This window comes from Physella acuta, unplaced genomic scaffold (genome assembly GCF_028476545.2).
Source record: "Physella acuta isolate Inbredline_101_S28 unplaced genomic scaffold, ASM2847654v3 ptg000001l, whole genome shotgun sequence".
Lineage (NCBI taxonomy): Eukaryota > Metazoa > Mollusca > Gastropoda > Physidae > Physella > Physella acuta.
The window spans coordinates 249,094-268,354 of NW_026731521.1; the positions used below are offsets into that span (position 1 = coordinate 249,094).

The window sequence follows — 19,261 nt, forward strand, 5'->3', positions numbered from 1 at the left end:
ACAAACGCATACAGCTCTACTGCATAGTATCGTGATATAAAAAAATCAAGTAAAGTTAATAGTAAGCCTAATTATAATTATATTTGTAAAGGCGCCTACCTTTTAAGTTTTTCTAAGTAAACACTAAAAAGATAAGCACTGTCGTCGTTTAGTGACACTGGGGCACCGCGCGGTAAACGCGCACTGTTTCACATTATATAACTGTTTTTATCTACCTAAGATTCATATTTAAATCTATAAATAGCATATTCCCACGTAGAGGTAACCTACAATCACGCCTCGCGTGCGCCGTTTCTTGAATGAACTTTTTTCCCACAGATAGGTTAGAGAGGGTGCATAACATTGCCTGGAACCGGAACCAGCGCAGGTTGTTGTGACTTCCTATAGGGCATATTTTCCTCAAAGAATCCGTTTCATCTGACCGACTTTCCAAACAAACAATAAAATCCCCCCCCCCCCCCTCAGCATCGTCTCGTCAACACACTATCTTTTAGCGCCATCTCGGCCGTCACCACGTAAAGTAAAAACCACTGAATCCCCACCCCCCCCCCCCTCCTACCCACTTCTCGAAATACTTTTACAGTCCCTTTAAAGCATTTAAATTTAAATGTGTCGCTATAGTGTGTATAAAAAAAACACGGCATAGACTATAGACTAGACAGTTCGCAAACGTGACCGGTACATAGAGAATATGAAAATCTAACTCGAAAAGTGTTGGATACAAGTGTATTGTAGTAGTCGACTACTTGACCCTGGTGTAGTAGTCGATTACTTGACCCCGATCCTCATACAGCGTTTTGATGGCATGTCACCCGTCTGTTTGACATGACGCCGAGCAGGGGGATGGTGGTGTTAGTGGAGCAGGGGGGGGTGGAGTTAGTGGAGCAGGGGGGTGGAGTTAGTGGAGCAGGGGGGTGGAGTTAGTGGAGCAGGGGGAATAGTTGTGTTAGTGGAGCAGGGTTTATGGTGGTGTTAGTGGAGCAGGGGGGTGGTTGTGTTAGTGGTTTTAGTAGAGCAGGAAAGGATGGTGGGGTTAGTGGTGTTAGTGGAGCAGGGGGGTGGTTGTGTTAGTGGTTTTAGTAGAGCAGGAAAGGATGGTGGGGTTAGTGGTGTTAGTGGAGCAGGGGGATGGTGGTGTTAGTGGAGCAGGGGGATGGTGGTGTTAGTGGAGCATGGGGGGTGATGGTGTTAGTAGAGCAGAGGGGATGGTGGTGTTAGTGGAGCAGGGGGAATGGTTGTGTTAGTGGTGTTAGTGGAGCAGGGGGATGTTGGTGTTAGTGGTATTAGTGGAGCAGGGGGATGGTGGTGTTAGTGGAGCAGGGGAGATGGTGGTGTTAGTGGAGCAGGGGGAATGGTTGTGTTAGTGGTGTTAGTGGAGCAGGGGGGAATGGTTGTGTTAGTGGTGTTAGTGGAACAGGGGGATGTTGGTGTTAGTGGTGTTAGTGGAGCAGGGGGATGGTGGTGTTAGTGGAGCAGGGGGAATGGTTGTGTTAGTGGTGTTAGTGGAGCAGGGGGATGTTGGTGTTAGTGGTATTAGTGGAGCAGGGGGATGGTGGTGTTAGTGGAGCAGGGGGATGGTGGTGTTAGTGGAGCAGGGGGAATGGTTGTGTTAGTGGTATTAGTGGAGCAGGGGGATGGTGGTGTTAGTGGAGCAGGGGGATGGTGGTGTTAGTGGAGCAGGGGAATGGTTGTGTTAGTGGTGTTAGTGGAGCAGGGGGATGGTGGTGTTAGTGGAGCAGGGTGGATGTTGGTGTTAGTGGTATTAGTGGAGCAGGGGGATGGTGGTGTTAGTGGAGCAGGGGGATGGTGGTATTAGTGGAGCAGGGGGATGTTGGTGTTAGTGGTATTAGTGGAGCAGGGGGATGGTGGTGTTAGTGGAGCAGGGGGATGGTGGTGTTAGTGGAGCAGGGTGGATGTTGGTGTTAGTGGTATTAGTGGAGCAGGGGGATGGTGGTGTTAGTGGAGCAGGGGAGATGGTGGTGTTAGTGGAGCAGGGGGAATGGTGGTGTTAGTGGAGCAGGAAATGGATGGTGGTGTTAGTGGAGCAGGTAGAGATGGTGGAGCAGAGGGATAGTGGTGTTAGTGGTGTTAGTGGAGCAGAGGGGGTGGTGGTGTTAGTGGTTTTAGTGGAGCAGAGGGGGTGGTGGTGTTAGTGGTGTTAGTGGAGCAGGGGGTGGAGTTAGTGGAGCAGGGGGGGGGCGGAGTTAGTGGAGCAGGAAGGGATGGTGGAGCAGGGGGGGGATGGTGGTGTTAGTGGAGCAGGGGGGGGGTTGTAGTTAGTGGAGCAGGGTTTATGGTGGTGTTAGTGGAGCAGGTAGAGATGGTGGTGTTTGGGTCACCCATCTTACAATTCACAGTCTTTAAAATCCCTTTCATCACTAACAACGCGTAAGAGAAATCCCTTATAAAAACGATAAAACCGTTTAAGGCTATCGCACTCATCAGTTTCAACTATGACACGAAGTCATTTTGTAAAATAAAAATACACCCTATCATAGATTATTTTTAGCACCGCGTACACAAAAAACAATTCATCTTGTACACATGAATTTGCTTACATGAAGGGGATGTTGATAGGGTCAAACCTGGTAAAGATCCCATAGGATTATAACAGCACTATAACACACAACATAAACACATGATATATTAACACGCCCAATAACAGATGACAATCGCACACACCTAGTAACACACACGTCTAACACACACACACCTGGGAACACAAACCAGATACACACACACATACACACAAGACATACATGATACACATCCCCAGTGGCATGCACGACAAAACACATGCACGCACAGCAGACACTTGTCACAAAAGCGTTAAATTGCAAGCTGAGAAATAGCAGTTTACTTATTAGGGTTAGGATTCTAGTGTGCTTAGAATTGTAAACGGTTTTAAAGTTTATATCTGCTACTGGTTAACAAAAAAAAATTCGGAGCCTGACACGATTTTTTAAAAGTTAATTTTATACTATTAAAAACATGTACTTACCTCAATTTAAATCACTGTGTCTAACTGCTTTATTCAATAATTGTTACGATCACTTAACTAAACACTAACAAGCCTAATAAATATATTATCACTTGCCACTGATCCCAAAGACGGCTATCATCGCACGAGCACACCTCCTCTCACTACCTGCGCGACGCGTGAGTGGGGGGGGGGCGGCTAACAGCAACACTGGGCGAGGCTGGGCAGGTGGGGTGGTGGGGGAGGGAAGGTAAGACATGCGTGTAGATTATTACGTCACACTTTTGCATTATAAAAACGCAATGTTCAAAAACGAATGTTAGCCGTTAATATATTTCGCGTTTTAGGAAATCGTTTTAATAAATTATAATAGGAATTCATTAAAATACTCCATGTTGACAGAACTCCAGATAAGATTTTGGAAAAAAAAAATATCGAATTCACGAAAAATTCAACTGCAATTTTGAGGGCGGGGGGGGGGGGGGTTGTAGGCTGAGATGTGACGTCATTTTAATGGAGGGGGTCTGGCTTTTTTGACGATGTGTGACGGTAGGGAGGGGTAAAAAACGTCAAAAAAGGCGTGACGTCATTTATGGATGACCCCCCCCCCTTTGGTAGCAGTTAGAACAACAGATTGTCACATTTTTAAACCAATATATCATCTAGATAAAGATTAGAAAACTTGTAATCTACTTACAGAAGATTCTTTACAGTCGCCTGATGAATAGAAATATCAATATTGAAAAAACAAAGGATCTCACACGCATGGTTAAATACAGGCTTTGCTGAGACGTGGAGAGGCACTTGTTGGTGATCTGTTGAATGAAAAAGCCAGCCAGCCCCCACACTCGTTCGCCCCGCCGTGCGCTGTGTTTCTACAAGCTTGTATTGACAACTTGCCTTTTCGCTATCAAGAATTTAAATATTTGTTTTATTAATCTCGCTATTTACCACTGACTATATATCCTCTCCCCAGATGGTTAGAGGTTGAGTACAATGAAAGGGAAACAATATTCTTTCTGTATAATCTTTAAGTTGTGCTACGTAGTTTTTAGCATAGTTATTGATTTTAAGGCAACTCAAAGAAAATTTACCCCGATTTCTGTAAACACATACGTACAAACGCACATACAAACACACAAAAGCACACATATAGACACAGAAACATGAACATACACCGAGAGACCAAGATATACACACGCTTATACCTACACACAGATATACAGGTAGTGACAATATATTGCTGGCACTAAGCGTTGTAACATTTCAAAAACCGAGTTGTTTTTTTTTCAATTCTTTGATAACATACGACATACTTTTCTGGTGTATAATATCGTGATACAGCTGATTTAAAATTATGAAAAAAAATTAATTGTAAGCCTAATTATTACATTTAAAATTTTAAAGACTCCTACCTTTTCAGGTTGTTTCTAAATGAAACATTGTGTTGTATTCAATAAAACACGTAGATTACAAATGATAAAGCGAAACAAAACAACCATAAAACCAACACCGGCGTAGGGTATTGAGTGACGAGAGACCCCGTCGATTACGGCCCAGGCAGCCAAGCGCAAACTTTTATCAATGGAACATTCACATTCACGCAAGACTTATTTAAAGGTAAAAGGGGGGGGGGGGACAGGGCGATTAAGTATCTTTTTGGTGAAGTTCGCTATCGACGTTATTTATAGACAGTAACTTAAGCTCAAGTGAAGGAGTGAAGGTGCACTTATTGATTTTCAGAAAACAGAATGCGCTAAATTATTAGACAGGTACACTAGCACGCAACAAGCAGCAAGTAAGGCTAACAATCGTGATTTTTGGGGAAGGGTGTCGCTTAATAAAACTCAAAGAAAAATACACACAGAGCCATTAACAGAGGGTGATACCGCTATTTATATTTATATGATAAAAAGACAATAACCAAGCTGATTTGTTCCATAAATAAATAGGCCGCTGACGTCACGGTCTACACGTTACGCTACACGCGTCGCATCTGTAGACTGTACCGCAGGTTGCTTTATCCCCTATACGGCCTATTTCCCCAACTGTAATGGGCCTTCCTCGGTCGATTAACCCCACCTAGGAATCCGTTGAACCTTCCCGCCTCGCAACAAAAAAAAAAATCGACCAACATAGCAGCGTCTTGTCAACACATCACCTATTCCTGCCCTACCCGCCAGTACATCATAAAAAATATTGGATAACGACTGAAAAACTCTGCATAGTCAGGCCAGATGACGGTGGGGGAACTACCGCCAAATCTCGTAATGCGGAGAGGTTGGGGGAGGGTACCACGCAGTGGCGTAGCGAGGTCGGGTGTCACCCGGTGCGGCACTTAATGGTGTCACCACCCCCAGAGGCGTGGCGACCCTTCCCGGGGACAAACTATCAAATTTTCGATTTGCACCCCCCCCTCAAACTTTCGATTTGCACCCCCCCCCCTCTCTCAAACTCCGATTTGCACCCCCCCCTCAAGTTTTACTCTCTATATTTTGCTATTTCTTGCCTTGGTGTCACCCCCCTAAATGGTGTCACCCGGTGCGGTCCGCACCCCCCGCCCCCCCTCGCTACGCCCCTGGTACCACGACGTTTACCCTCCTACTGTTGACCATAACTATTTTAATTCTCAACATTTTTATAAGCAATTTCACTTTTCTATTTTTAACAAGTTGAACAAAAAAATACTCCATCATCGCCAACTACACTACCCAAACTGATGAATACACCCACTACCTCAAATTGTTAGCATAAAAAACTGTGTGGTTCCTAGCCTTTGGCATCAGTGTTTCTTCCAGACTTTTTTCTCCGGGGAGCACTATTTTCGGGAGGAGGGGGGGGAGGGTTTAGGGCTAAATTTTCCGAGCGGCGGACACTGGTAAAAGTATACGTTTTCTATATAAATTCCATTTCATTCGGAGGTTGGGGGCCGGTATTCTTTCTTCGGGGGGGGGGGGGGGCGAAGAGATGCTTGGAAGAAACACTATTCTGCATTAGTTTTCCGGCGTTGATCTTTCGGCCTTAGATTGTAGCATACTCGGTCAATTTATTTGCCTTACGCTGAATGTCCTGGTGACTACTAACAAAGTGATGAACATGATCCAAGTTCTCTGGTATATATATATATATATATATATATATATATATATATATATATATATATATATATATATATATATATATATATATATATTGTTATAACTGGGATTAGCATAGGATAGAAAACTAGGATAGAATATCGTTTAAATCTTAATAGTATTTATGGCCACACTACTACATTGTTTAATTGTAGATTAGATAGATCATAATAGCTGTAATAGGAATAACCCTTAGTGTATTTGATTGAACGTCCCCTTACTAGATACAAGTCTGAATAGCCTGTAGTTGTCCCAGTCGTAAAAAGTTCGAGTTAATGTATGCACAGGTCAAGCGCCCGCCCCTCGCGGGACTGCTGGGGTTAGGCAGGGTTTGGGTTACCTTAGGGTGAAGTTGGGGCCGTGCGAATGAATTAAGTTAGTTGAATGCTAGACTTGTTATCGTGTGGAAGTGTGTGTCTTGTGCTCCGTGGCAGAACTCTGTGCTAGTTTATTTCGTGTATTAAAAGTCTTAAAATCGTACGTGTGTTGGCGTTATTAAATCAAAGTTTAATCTGTTACCTCAACCCCCACTGCAGTCATCACCACCATCAAAACAAAGCACACAGATGACTACATAACATTTGGTGGAGCAGCGAAATCTAACTAGTTTCTTTTCCGTCAACGTTCAAATTTTTTGTGTGCTATACAGTTTTAAATCTTCAACACTGCCACGCGTCTTCGTTTAATGTCATCGTCAAGAACCGTATTGTATACTATATATTTTTTGTCGGTATTGGATAACCCTAATGTTGAGAGAATAATATTGAGCTACTACCTGCGCAAACGTTTGGTTAACATATATGACTTAGATAGTACCCCTTACCAGTGCTGAACTGTTTTCTGTTTTAACAAGGATATTTCTATTGTGAAAGTGATCTGATTCGTACTTTACTACGAGAAATCAACATCCCTACTTGATACTTGGGCGAAGCTTACCTACACCTAACGACACTAAGGCTAACGTGAACTGAACTGTTTTCTGTTTTAACAAGGATATTTGTATTGTGAAAGTGATCTGATTCGTACTTTACTACGAGAAATCAACATCCCTACTTGATACTTGGGCGAAGCCTACCTACACCTAAGGCACCAAGGCTAACGTGAAGCACCACCAAGTTGAGACGACCACCGCGAACAATCCAAGACAACAGATTCTTATGATAGTTAAGTACCCTTTCCTTTAATTATTTTCCACCCCTACCTCGGTGATTTGATGTGTGATTTTAACATTGAGGTTTAACTTTGCTATACTACCCCCCCCCCCCCCAACGTGCTGTGCTCGTCATCAAGCATTCAACTCTTGTCTACGTAATTTGTGTGTGTGTTTAGAGACATTTGACCCTTGTTGTTACGTGATCTCTAAACTGCCTCTGTAAGGTCTATATATACACAACCAGGAGACATTCCTAGGGTAGAGGGCGTTTTTTTTCTATTTTAAGAAAAACGTTAGGGCTCCTTTTTGTGAATATATAATTTTGTGTTAGTTGTTACCGTTCGGTTTGTACTTAGTACTGTCTACTGTTTAGTCGCGTTTTGCTTGTCGTTACTCTCCTGTCCACTATCCTCTTTCAGTTATCGTACAATTCGTGAGACAATCTCTCCGACTTAATAGTATCCATCCTTCACATTACCTTGACAATACCTGAAAACTCCTCACGATCAAATTAATCCAGGCCCCAACCAAAGGTAAGTAAATAATACAATGGACAAAATTGAGCAATTATACAATTTAGGCAAGAAAAACAACCTATCGGGTGACAACTTAGACGAATGGGTAGACAAACGCTTGAGGGAAATAGAAGAAAGAGAAGCAAGGAAAGCTGATAGGGAAGCAGAAAAACAAAGGAAAACACTAGAGCTAGAACAAAATAGAATTGCAGCAGCAGAAAAGGCCAAATTCGACTTCGAACTAGAGAAAGCCAGGATAGGAGCGGCTAAGTTAGAACTTGAGGCCAAAATAGAATTAGCTAAATTGGAAGCCAGCAAAATTGAACAAGAATCTAAAACAAAATTAGAATTAGCAAGACTAAATGCGGAAGCGGATAGGACAAGGCAAGTAGACGTAGATGGGGGTAGGTCGCAGTGCATCTTAAGTAAACTGCCGAAATTTGACGACAATAGTGATAATTTAGACTCGTATATCAGAAGATTCGAAACGATAGCTAGGTCTGCGAACGTCCCAGAGTCACAGTGGGGTACTCAGTTGTTAATCTTAATAGGTGGAAAGGGGTTAGATGCATGTCAGAGCCTGTCAGAAATAGAGATGAAGGAATATAAGACGCTAAAATCAACACTTTTAGAGTACTACCATTTAACAGAAAACGCATATAGGTTAAAATTTCACAGCCTTAGGCCCTCTGACACTGCCGACTTCAAAATGTTCGCTAACGAAATAAAGACGACGTTCGAAAAATGGTTTGAGGCATCGGGGCTAGATCCTTCCTTTGAATCCCTGGTGCAATTCGTCATGGTGGATAAAGTCCTAAACTCGGTAGATAAGGATGTTTTTAGTTACCTACAAGAAAGAAAACCTAGAGATCTAAAAACCGTCACCGATTTATGTCAGAAATATCAAGCAGCCCACCCTGACAAACCAATGTCGGTCAACGCCACCCAATTTACCCCCCTCATGTTCACAACACAGGTAAAACACAAGCCCACATTTGATGCAGGATCGCCACCATACCCCAGTAGAGGTAGAAGCCCGTATAGAGGTAACCCATTGGGGTCGGGAAACAACAGATCGTCGTCTCTGCAAAGGTACCCACAATGTTTTAATTGTCAGCAGTTTGGTCATACCCTAAAGTATTGCCCGGCACTCGAGCAGGACGCTGTTCAGTGTTTCAATTGCAACAGATTTGGCCACATGGCTAAATATTGTCGTAAGCCCCGCTATGATAGCCACAGATACAATACAAACCACACGAATCATGCAAACAATGCCTGACACGCGTTCGTGTTAAACAGCAGCCCTATTACAACATTGGGCACAATTGAATGTAGAGTAGGGGGTAAAACAGTCAGTACACTTAGAGACACAGGAGCGAACATTTGTGGTATTAGAAACAAATATGTAAAACCCAACCAGTACACAGGAGAAATGTTAGATGTAGAGTGTTTTGGTGGGATTACCCACAAATGGCCGGTTGCTTTTATCGACATAGAAACACCTTATTATTCGGGCAAAGTCTTAGCCGTAGTCTTCAAAAAAGGTCCATATGACCTGATTCTGGGAAATGTGAAAGGTATACAAAGTCCATCTGATGATCAAATCTCCGAGTGGTTAACCGCTAACCAAATCAATATAGCGCAAACCAGATCACGGGTAACTAAAGAAAGCACGCTGGAAAAGCAGGCCGTTGTCGCTAATGATGGGTCGACGATCCAACGTTCCGACCGCCCTACCGAGGTGTTAGAAAAGCACGACGAAAAGCACGACTCTATGTGGGATCCGACCGAATTCCAAAGAGAACAAACCAATGACCCGAGTCTTGTCAAAATTTTTAAATTAGCAAGTAAAAACTCCAAAACTAAATCCAAAACGACCGAACACTCATTTGCATTAAAGAACAATACACTAATCCGAAAATTTAAAGACAGACATAAAGAATACACCCAGCTAGTAGCCCCGCTTAAATACCGACCAGTCATATTGAGACAAGCTCATGATTTATCTCTCGCTGGCCACATGGGCAGGAGAAAAACAAAACAGCGGATACAAACATCGTTTTATTGGCCAGGAATGGACAAAGATATCTCTAAATATATACAGTCATGTCCCCGCTGCATGAACAAAGAAAGGACCCCACAGCCGGCGCCTTTACAAAAGACTGATCTAGCGTGTAGACCCTTCGAAAAGGTTGCTGTAGATATCGTTGGCCCACTAAACCCTACATCACACAGAGGAAACAGATTTATCCTAACTATTGTTGATTTAGCGACGAGGTGGCCTGAAGCCTACCCCCTGAAACACACTACCTCTGAAGATATTGCTAGCTGCCTACTTCAATTCTTCTCCAGAACAGGCTTCCCTGACACCATACTTTCTGATAGAGGTCCTCAATTCACATCGGAGATAACTCGTCAACTCTCTTGTTTGTTGGGTATTAAGCAGAATTTTACTACCCCGTACCACCCTCAGAGCAATGGTGTTTGTGAACGGCTAAATGGAACGATTAAATCCATGATAAGCAAAATCCCAAAAGAAGACTCGGGTAACTGGGACTTATTTCTGCCCTGTTTACTTTTTGCCTATAGAGAGCTACCACATTCAGCCACCGGGTTCTCACCATTTGAGTTAGTTTATGGTGCAAATCCTAGAGGACCCATGCACATTATGAAGTCGATGCTCCTTGATGAAAAACTAACCCCTGACATCAAAAACACATACGAAAAAGTCGTTGATCTACGTGAGCAAATTATTAGGTCTTGTGAAATAGCGAGAACATCATTGGAAGAAGCAGGGGAACTCTATAGACTTAGGATAAATAAGGGTAGGAACCTTAGGAAGTTTAGGGTGGGGGATCAAGTTAGAGTGCTATTGCCATCCAAAGAGAATAAGCTACAGCTCGCCTGGCGAGGTCCTTACACCATCCTAAAACAAATATCTAAAGTCGATTATGAGATAGATATTAATGGAAAGTCCAAAATTTTTCATGTAAACATTCTGAGTCCATTCAACATCAGACCCCCTGATTTGGACGTGACTGAACCTACAGCTTCAATTAGTTGCGCGATGATCCACGAAGACAAGGATGAGGACGAATGCGAAATCCAAACACTACCGTCGGATAACGAATCATACAGAGATGTAAAATTAGGACCAATGACTCCGGAAATTCAAAATGAAATTACCAAACTATTGCTAGAGTACAAGGATACCCTATCTGCCACCCCTGGTAAGACCAGCTCTATCGAGCATGACATTAAGCTAATCTCAGACAAACCAATTAAGCTACAACCTTATAGTATACCCCTACACTACAGAGATAAGGTCCAGGAGGAAATTAATGAGCTCATAAATGCAGGTATTATAGAAACGTCAGATTCGCCGTATGCTGCGCCTATAGTGCTGGCCAAAAAGAAGAATGGGGAGATAAGACTTTGCATTGACTACAGACAGCTCAATAAAATTACCATCCCCGACGCTGAACCAATGCCTAATCAGGAAGAACTGTTTGCTAAAATATCCCAAGCGAAAATTTTCTCCAAATTTGATCTATCAAGAGGATATTGGCAAATACCAATAAAAGAGTCGGCCAAGAAATCTACCGCATTCATCACACCTTTTGGTCTATACCATTGGAACTTCATGAGTTTTGGTCTGATCAATGCCCCAGCCACATTCAACAGACTGATGAGGAAAGTTCTAATTAATAACCCTGACACGGTTGCATACTTGGATGACATCTGTCTGTTTTCACAAAATTGGACCGACCACATCAAAGGGTTGAGGTCGCTACTAGAATCTTTAAAATCGCACGGGTTGACAGCTAGACCTAGTAAAATTGAGATAGGAATGCAAGAAATAACTTTCTTGGGCCATGTCATTAGCCACCAACTTGTTAAGCCTGTAGGGGATACTGTACAACGAATATTAGACCTCCAAATCCCTAAAACAAAAAAAGATGTTAGGAGCCTACTAGGGCTATGCAACTATTACAGGAAATTTATCCCCAATTTTGCTAGCCTACTTCACCCCATCACAGAATTAACAAAAACCAAAGGCACTGGTATGGGTAAGGCTGTTCATTGGACCAAAGAATGTGACGACACCTTGAACTATATCAAGGCGTGTTTCGCGCAGCAGCCAATCCTTAGACTTCCTGATATCAACAAGCCGTTTACACTGACCACGGACGCATCGTCTCGTGGCCTAGGGGCTTGTCTGATGCAGGAAGTTGACGGACAGCTCCATCCGGTACTATACATAAGTAGAAAACTATCTCCTGCAGAAAAAAATTATGCAGTTATAGAAAAGGAATGTTTGGCAATTGTTTGGGCAGTAAATAAGTTATCAAAGTACTTGTTAGGATCCCCCTTTACTTTAATGACCGACCACTCACCCCTAGTTACACTGGATAGGAAAAAATTAAGTAATGCCAAATTAACAAGGTGGTCGTTAATACTGCAGGATTTCGTTTTCAACATAGTGCATATTCCCGGTGCGCAAAATAAAATAGCAGATACGCTTTCCAGGTCGTGACGCGTCCAAGAGGTAGGTAGTATTCGTCCCTCATTGTGAACTGTAAGCCCCACTTGCTGATGATAACAAGCACGCAAACACTTCAAATCACGATTGTTTTTTCACCCACCCCCTACCCCTGTAGTACTAAACTGTCCTTGTAAAGGAAAGGGTACATGTCCCATTGTTATTCTAGTTTCCCACATGTATCTATACCAACTATTCACCAGTGTATACACAATTTGAATTTTCAGCTGTACCCGTTGCTATAGGTCGAGAGCACATGTCAGTGTCAAGAGTTGAAACTTATAGCCCCGCGTGTGAGAGTCAGACAATGGGTCCCATCCAGTCCCATCGTTGTTGGAAACTTGACCGTTGTTCTCGGCCAACCCAAGCCAACGGGGCAAATGTTTATTTTTTATTTCATTCTTTCCTTCTTTGTGTCTTACTTGCCATTGTAACTTTCCCCATCTTCATTGTATTAGCTTGATTTGTTCCATTTTTTTTATTATTAATGTTTTTTTTTTTTTTTTTTTTGTATTGGTGTATTACTTACCACTATGCCATTGTACCCCAAACTATCTCTATGATAATGTGATTAAATTAGTTGTCCTGTTAAAGGCCAATGCCATGGAGCTGAATGTTAGAATGTTATTATATCAGTTGTATTGTTGCATGTGATAGAGAGTGTGATCAGTTTGTGATCATCGCTGGCTTTGCCAGCTTGTCAGACGAAGGGGGAGATGTTATAACTGGGATTAGCATAGGATAGAAAACTAGGATAGAATATCGTTTAAATCTTAATAGTATTTATGGCCACACTACTACATTGTTTAATTGTAGATTAGATAGATCATAATAGCTGTAATAGGAATAACCCTTAGTGTATTTGATTGAACGTCCCCTTACTAGATACAAGTCTGAATAGCCTGTAGTTGTCCCAGTCGTAAAAAGTTCGAGTTAATGTATGCACAGGTCAAGCGCCCGCCCCTCGCGGGACTGCTGGGGTTAGGCAGGGTTTGGGTTACCTTAGGGTGAAGTTGGGGCCGTGCGAATGAATTAAGTTAGTTGAATGCTAGACTTGTTATCGTGTGGAAGTGTGTGTCTTGTGCTCCGTGGCAGAACTCTGTGCTAGTTTATTTCGTGTATTAAAAGTCTTAAAATCGTACGTGTGTTGGCGTTATTAAATCAAAGTTTAATCTGTTACCTCAACCCCCACTGCAGTCATCACCACCATCAAAACAAAGCACACAGATGACTACATAACATATATATATATATATATAAATATATATAAATATATATAAATATATATATAAATATATATATATAAATATATATAAATATATATAAATATATATATAAATATATATATATATATATATATATATATATATATATATATATATATATATATATATATATATATATATGTGTGTCCAGTGTATGTGTTTTCTTTTGCCATCCAGTGTTTATGCATCAACCAATCAATAATCTAACATGGAAGGTCAGTAAGTTTGTTTTCGTAAAAAAGTTTAATTCTATTTCGAACCTGACGGTCCATGAGGAAAGTTAAGTAGAATTCACATGTTTCAGTGACCTAGGCATATGAAGAGATAGTGTGGTCAGCACTATGTTCAGCCTCCTTTATTTTCTCTAGCGTGTTTTAGGTATCCGTCGAGCTGGGTAGGCTCAGGACGTTCTGCTGTCTTGAATCCGGATTCGGTTTTTTTTATATATACAAAACGATTGTTTGTTATTATAGACAGAACTACAGACCTATCAGTTCGACAAAATGCTAATTACATTGAAGGGTTAATATACATATTATAAATTGTTTCTTTTTCACTCCATGGTAAAGTTTTTAAATAGCATGTTAATATGTAATTATAATAATTAATGCAAAGAAACAAGTGGACAGATAAAAGAATTAAATTTATTGCAGCAGTACATAACAAAATAGGAATTCGTTTATTTACATAAAATACAGCCAAAATAAATAATATTAATGAAAAGTTTTTACAAGATAATGATGGTGACTGAAACTATTAAATTAATAATAACTATCCATACAATGGACAGCTAAATTTTAAGAATATAAAGAATGGCATGGATGTGTCAAATTGGGCATGGGAAATTTTAAAAAGGGGCCCCCAACCCTAGATTGAAATATTCCCTCTGCACTCCCCCCCCCCCCCCATCAGGTTGCATTTTACGCCTTGGCACGAAGGAGGAGAAATGCTAATACCAATAAATAATTTATTTTAAAAATAAGCCAAAGCACTAATAGGTCTATTACAGCTTCGAGCCTGGGGGCCCACCAGAATTTTTCCTGGTAGACAAACGGACAGCAAAAAACGTTCCAACACCTCCTATGATATTCAGACGTCTCATCATGCATGTTTTTGCATTCTCTACCTAGAAATAGTTTGTGTAATATATAGATGACAGATCATAAAATAAAATACGGTTATAGGGCCTATCTAAATAAACTTATAGCATATTATTGTAGTCGTCTTTAAATTCATAGGCCCTGCCATTTCGCAGGTATTGTAAAGAAAAAAAGCACACTTTTATTTTCAAATTTACCTGTTTGCTGATTCGTCTATCGTATTTAACTTCGTTTACGAAGTGCTCGCAGTTGAATGTTACAAGATTATATCTACTGCTACCAATTCTGGATTCCGCTCTTCTAACAATTTCATCAGCATCGTATGGCGAATCTTCACTGTGGAAAAAATGTTCCTTTTAGAGTTTTAAAAAAATCTATTTTGAAAAAATCAGTTGATTTACAGATTTTTAAATAATATGAACAATAGTTTACAATAATTATAAAACTATTGCACTTTCTTAAAAATAATGTAAAACACTACACTAATTTGCTAATAAAAAATAGAAAACTCCCCATCCGTGCATAGTAATTCCTGTTCAGTACATTACAGTACATCGCGATCAAAGTTGTATAGTATGACATGTGTTAAACCATACTCACTCCAAATTGGCTAGTTCAGCTTTGCTGTTGCCTGCAACATCGTGGAAATCGTCAGATTTTACAACTGCATAATGAAACTTGTTGATTCTTTGTGGAAAGTGCTCTACACTTGAACTGCGAGATCTCAAGTGAATCACTCTATCGTTTCCTGTTTAGAAGTTAAAGTAAATTAAAATAAAAAAAATTAAAAAAAAAAATCTTAATAATAATAAACTTTTAAATGCAGAGAATTTTTTTACATTTAAATAATTTGCTTTTTAAATACAATCATTGATCGCCAAAGTAGACTTCAAAGTCTAAAAGACAATTATCTGCCCCTTCTTTGTTCTGTTAAGGCTAAAAAAACAGCTAACCGTTAAAAAACAGTATTGTGTCGTCGGATGATCCTATAATTGCTAGCATTTAATTTTGTTATCTACCCTTATATTATTAAATTTTAGCAATAATTATCAGCGGCTCCGTCACTGTCACTCACAATTACTGTCATTGTCACAAATCAATCACAAACCATAAATCACAAATTACAAAAAAAAAACAAGTTAATAAAAAGTCTAGTGACAATTTAAGCGCAATTTCCTTATGTTATCCATAACAATTTTTAATTTTTTGTGACCGAACGAAAGGATATTTTTTGCGCTAAAAACCTACACTATGCTCAGTTTAAATTAAAAATATCATCCTAGGCCTACACGATGCTCAGTTTAAAAATTCTTAATTAAATTTTTGTGACCGAACGAAAGGATATTTTTGAAAACTTTCTTCTGTAATATTGGTCTAAATTATGGCAGGAATCGATTGGTAAATGTTTCAAGTCGCTAAGTGGTCTGGTTGCCGAGATATGGACAAAACTGCATTTGTTCGAGGTTTTTTGGCTTTTCCGGGAAATCCAGGAAGGAATGCCGGGAATTTTTTGGCCCCCAATCATCCTTGGAACTTGCTTAACATATTTGCTTTTGGAACTAGTCCTCGATATTGCTTAGTTGAGGAGGAGATACGACTTAAAGCTGCGGACACACATCCATCCATCCATTCATACATCCAGAAATGACGAGTTAATAATCGCAATTGTCCGTATGGAAATTGCGCTAAAAAAAAAAAAAAAACAAAAAAAAACACCGCTGTCGTTTTATTGCATCACTTAACTCTAGTGAAACACGGCGCCGCGGCGCTATCAAACCAGGTCACGTAATGGAAATTTCATCCGCATAGAATCGGCATATATACACACGCATATATATATATATATATATATATATATATATATATATATATATATATATATATATATATATATATATATATATATATATATATATATATATATATATATATATATATATATATATATATATATATATATATATATATATATATATATATTAGTGGAGGAGAGGGTTCTAGTTCGTTATTATCACTGTCACTACGCTATTAATAAAATCTTTGCACCGGCGTTAACACAGTGGCGTGCAGAGGGGGGGGGGGGGGCGGAGGGGGCCCAGGCCCCGGGCAGCCACATCAAAGGGGCATCCAAAGGGGGTAGAAAAAAATGATTTTTTATTTTTAAATTTTTAATTTTTAATTTTTTTCTTTTTTTTTTTTTTTTTTTTTTTTTTTTTTTAGGAAAGTTAAATGTCTACTAAGGGTTTGTCTACCTAGGCAGAATTATCAAACTATCACAATTTGCCGAATTCACCGAAATGTGTATATACAATCAACACATGGCACTGATATAGTCAGCGTACTGTCCGCGTACAACCTTCAGGGAGAAAGGGGCATCGGTGAAGGGTAGTGGTGTAGTAGTCATTGATATTCCCCGAATAAATGTATGCAGTCTTTCAATTAATAGAGTATCTGATACTTGTGTAGGTAGGGGCATCTTTTAGAGAACACGCCCATAATCATTTTATACACTTGTGGTCATCCATAGAGTATTAAAGCCCATGATTATAATTTACACACTGTAGGGGCATCTTTTAGAGAACACGCCCATAATCATTTTATACACTTGTGGTCATCCATAGAGTATTAAAGCCCATGATTATAATTTACACACTGTAGGGGCATCTTTTAGAGAACACGCCCATAATCATTTTATACACTTGTGGTCATCCATAGAGTATTAAAGCCCATGATTATAATTTACACACGGTAGGGGGATCTTTTAGAGAACACGCCCATAATCATTTGATACACTTGTGGTCATTCATAGAGTATTAAAGCCCATGATTATAATTTACACACGGTAGGGGCATCTTTTAGAGAACACGCCCATAATCATTTTATACTTTGTGGTCATCCATAGAGTATTAAAGTCCATGATTATAATTTACACACTGTAGGGGCATCTTTAATGTAATTTGCTTATATTCATCATAATACTTTTGAAGGGCATCCAAACAGTAATTATGCCCGCATTCATTTTATATATCGTCAGGGCAACTTTAAAGTAATTTACTTGTATTCACGTTTGTATTTATATAATTACAGCAATTATGCCCATATTCGTTTATATATTATCGGATATTTATTATGCTTATATTCATTATTGAATGTCTGAAGGGCATCCCTACAGTAATTATGCCCTTGTTCGCTTCATATTTTATCGGGCATCTTTATTATGTTTCTATTCATTGCATAATGTTTGTAGGGCATCCTTATTCATTTTGAGGGACGTAACGGCATTCGTAGACTGATTAAGCGCACATCCTCTTGGTTTTTTCTTATTCTAATGATATTCTTTATTCATGGCCATTTGGATTTTTGTGTACGGTTAAATACAAACTTTCAAGTCCGCACTGTTTTGATACACTGGGCCGGGCCGAGTTAACTTCATTCTAAAGTTGTCCTTAAGTCTCACACTTCTTAATTACCGGCATTCGCGGCCGCCCGGTCGTACTGTCCAAAAACACATAAATAAGGTGTAGCTGGCTGTCACTTGTCCCCCCCCCCCCCCTCACTTTAGGCACAAACCTCCTATTGTAAGACCGGTAATGTAATACCTGGACGCTCTATTGGCACGGCCAGAGATCCAGTAATGTAGTACTCGTATCTGGAGACTTTTTTTTGGGGATGTTCCATCCCATAACCATAAATTTAAATGCACAGTCTGCGTGATCTTTCACCTCCTCCCCCCCCCCCCCAACTTTCACCCACTCCAAAGCATCTACTGTCACCCACCCCTAAACCCCACACTACTGAGCGTTCTTATTACATTTGAGAGACATTTCTCTTGGATTCTATAGCCGAAAACGGTGTTTTTCCCACAATTCGAACTAATTATATAAAGTGTCCAAATCTGTCAATGTTTTCCTATTTGTTTTAATTTTAACCACTAATGCTTGTTGATATTGTAATTTGTCTAAAATTGTGTGCTTACTAACACTGTCTCTTTATATAATATACCTAAACGCGTGACTTTTATTCTAACCACTGGCCATTGAACGAACAATTTAAACCACTTTATTGCATTAGAGCGATTTTCGAATAATTTATTTTATTTTTGCTTGTGATTAAAAGGGCATTTGCAGATGAAGTAAGCCCGTATTATTTTTAGATAACTTGTAGGGGCACCCAAGAGAATTTATTCGGTTTTGATGCATATGAATATACAAAACAATAAGAATGTCCGTATTGTTTCTGAGACACTGTAAGGACACCCTCAAGAATAAGCATCAACAGATTTTTAATATACATTGTAGTGATATCATTTCAAACAATTGTGCCCATTTTATTTTTTATCAATTGTAGGGCATACTAAAAGTTGTGTTAAAGTATTTTAATGCAAAGTAAAGTTATCTGTAAAGTAAATGGGCGCTTAAATAGAACTGATGTTATAAATAGTAGAGCCACCTGTAAAGTAAGTGAGTCCACGTTGATTTAATGAATTGTGGGAGTTATAACGACCCTGGTAGCCGTTACTGGATTAATTCCCACACAGGGTTTGCATATGAATACTTGGGGCCTAGAGC

General features: G+C 40.0%; 1 protein-coding gene across 1 annotated transcript; it reads left to right on the plus strand.

Annotated features, from left to right (window-relative positions):
* Positions 1–7,819: 7,819 nt before the first annotated feature.
* LOC131937804 (uncharacterized) lies at positions 7,820–13,073 on the plus strand. Its single transcript, XM_059295871.1, has 4 exons — positions 7,820–8,877; positions 9,121–12,037; positions 12,574–12,704; positions 12,965–13,073. Exons 1-4 carry the CDS (start codon positions 7,820–7,822, stop codon positions 13,071–13,073), a joined length of 4,215 nt encoding a protein of 1,404 aa, XP_059151854.1.
* Positions 13,074–19,261: the final 6,188 nt, after the last annotated feature.

What these genes read in the sequence shown, in the direction of transcription:
- LOC131937804 (XM_059295871.1), top strand. Translation starts at nt 7,820, where the DNA reads ATGGACAAAATTGAGCAATTATACAATTTAGGCAAGAAAAACAACCTA. An exon ending in AGATCGTCGTCTCTGCAAAG is followed by an intron (nt 8,878 to 9,120) that starts GTACCCACAATG and finishes AATTGAATGTAG; the next exon opens with AGTAGGGGGTAAAACAGTCA. An exon ending in TTGACGGACAGCTCCATCCG is followed by an intron (nt 12,038 to 12,573) that starts GTACTATACATA and finishes CCGTTGCTATAG; the next exon opens with GTCGAGAGCACATGTCAGTG.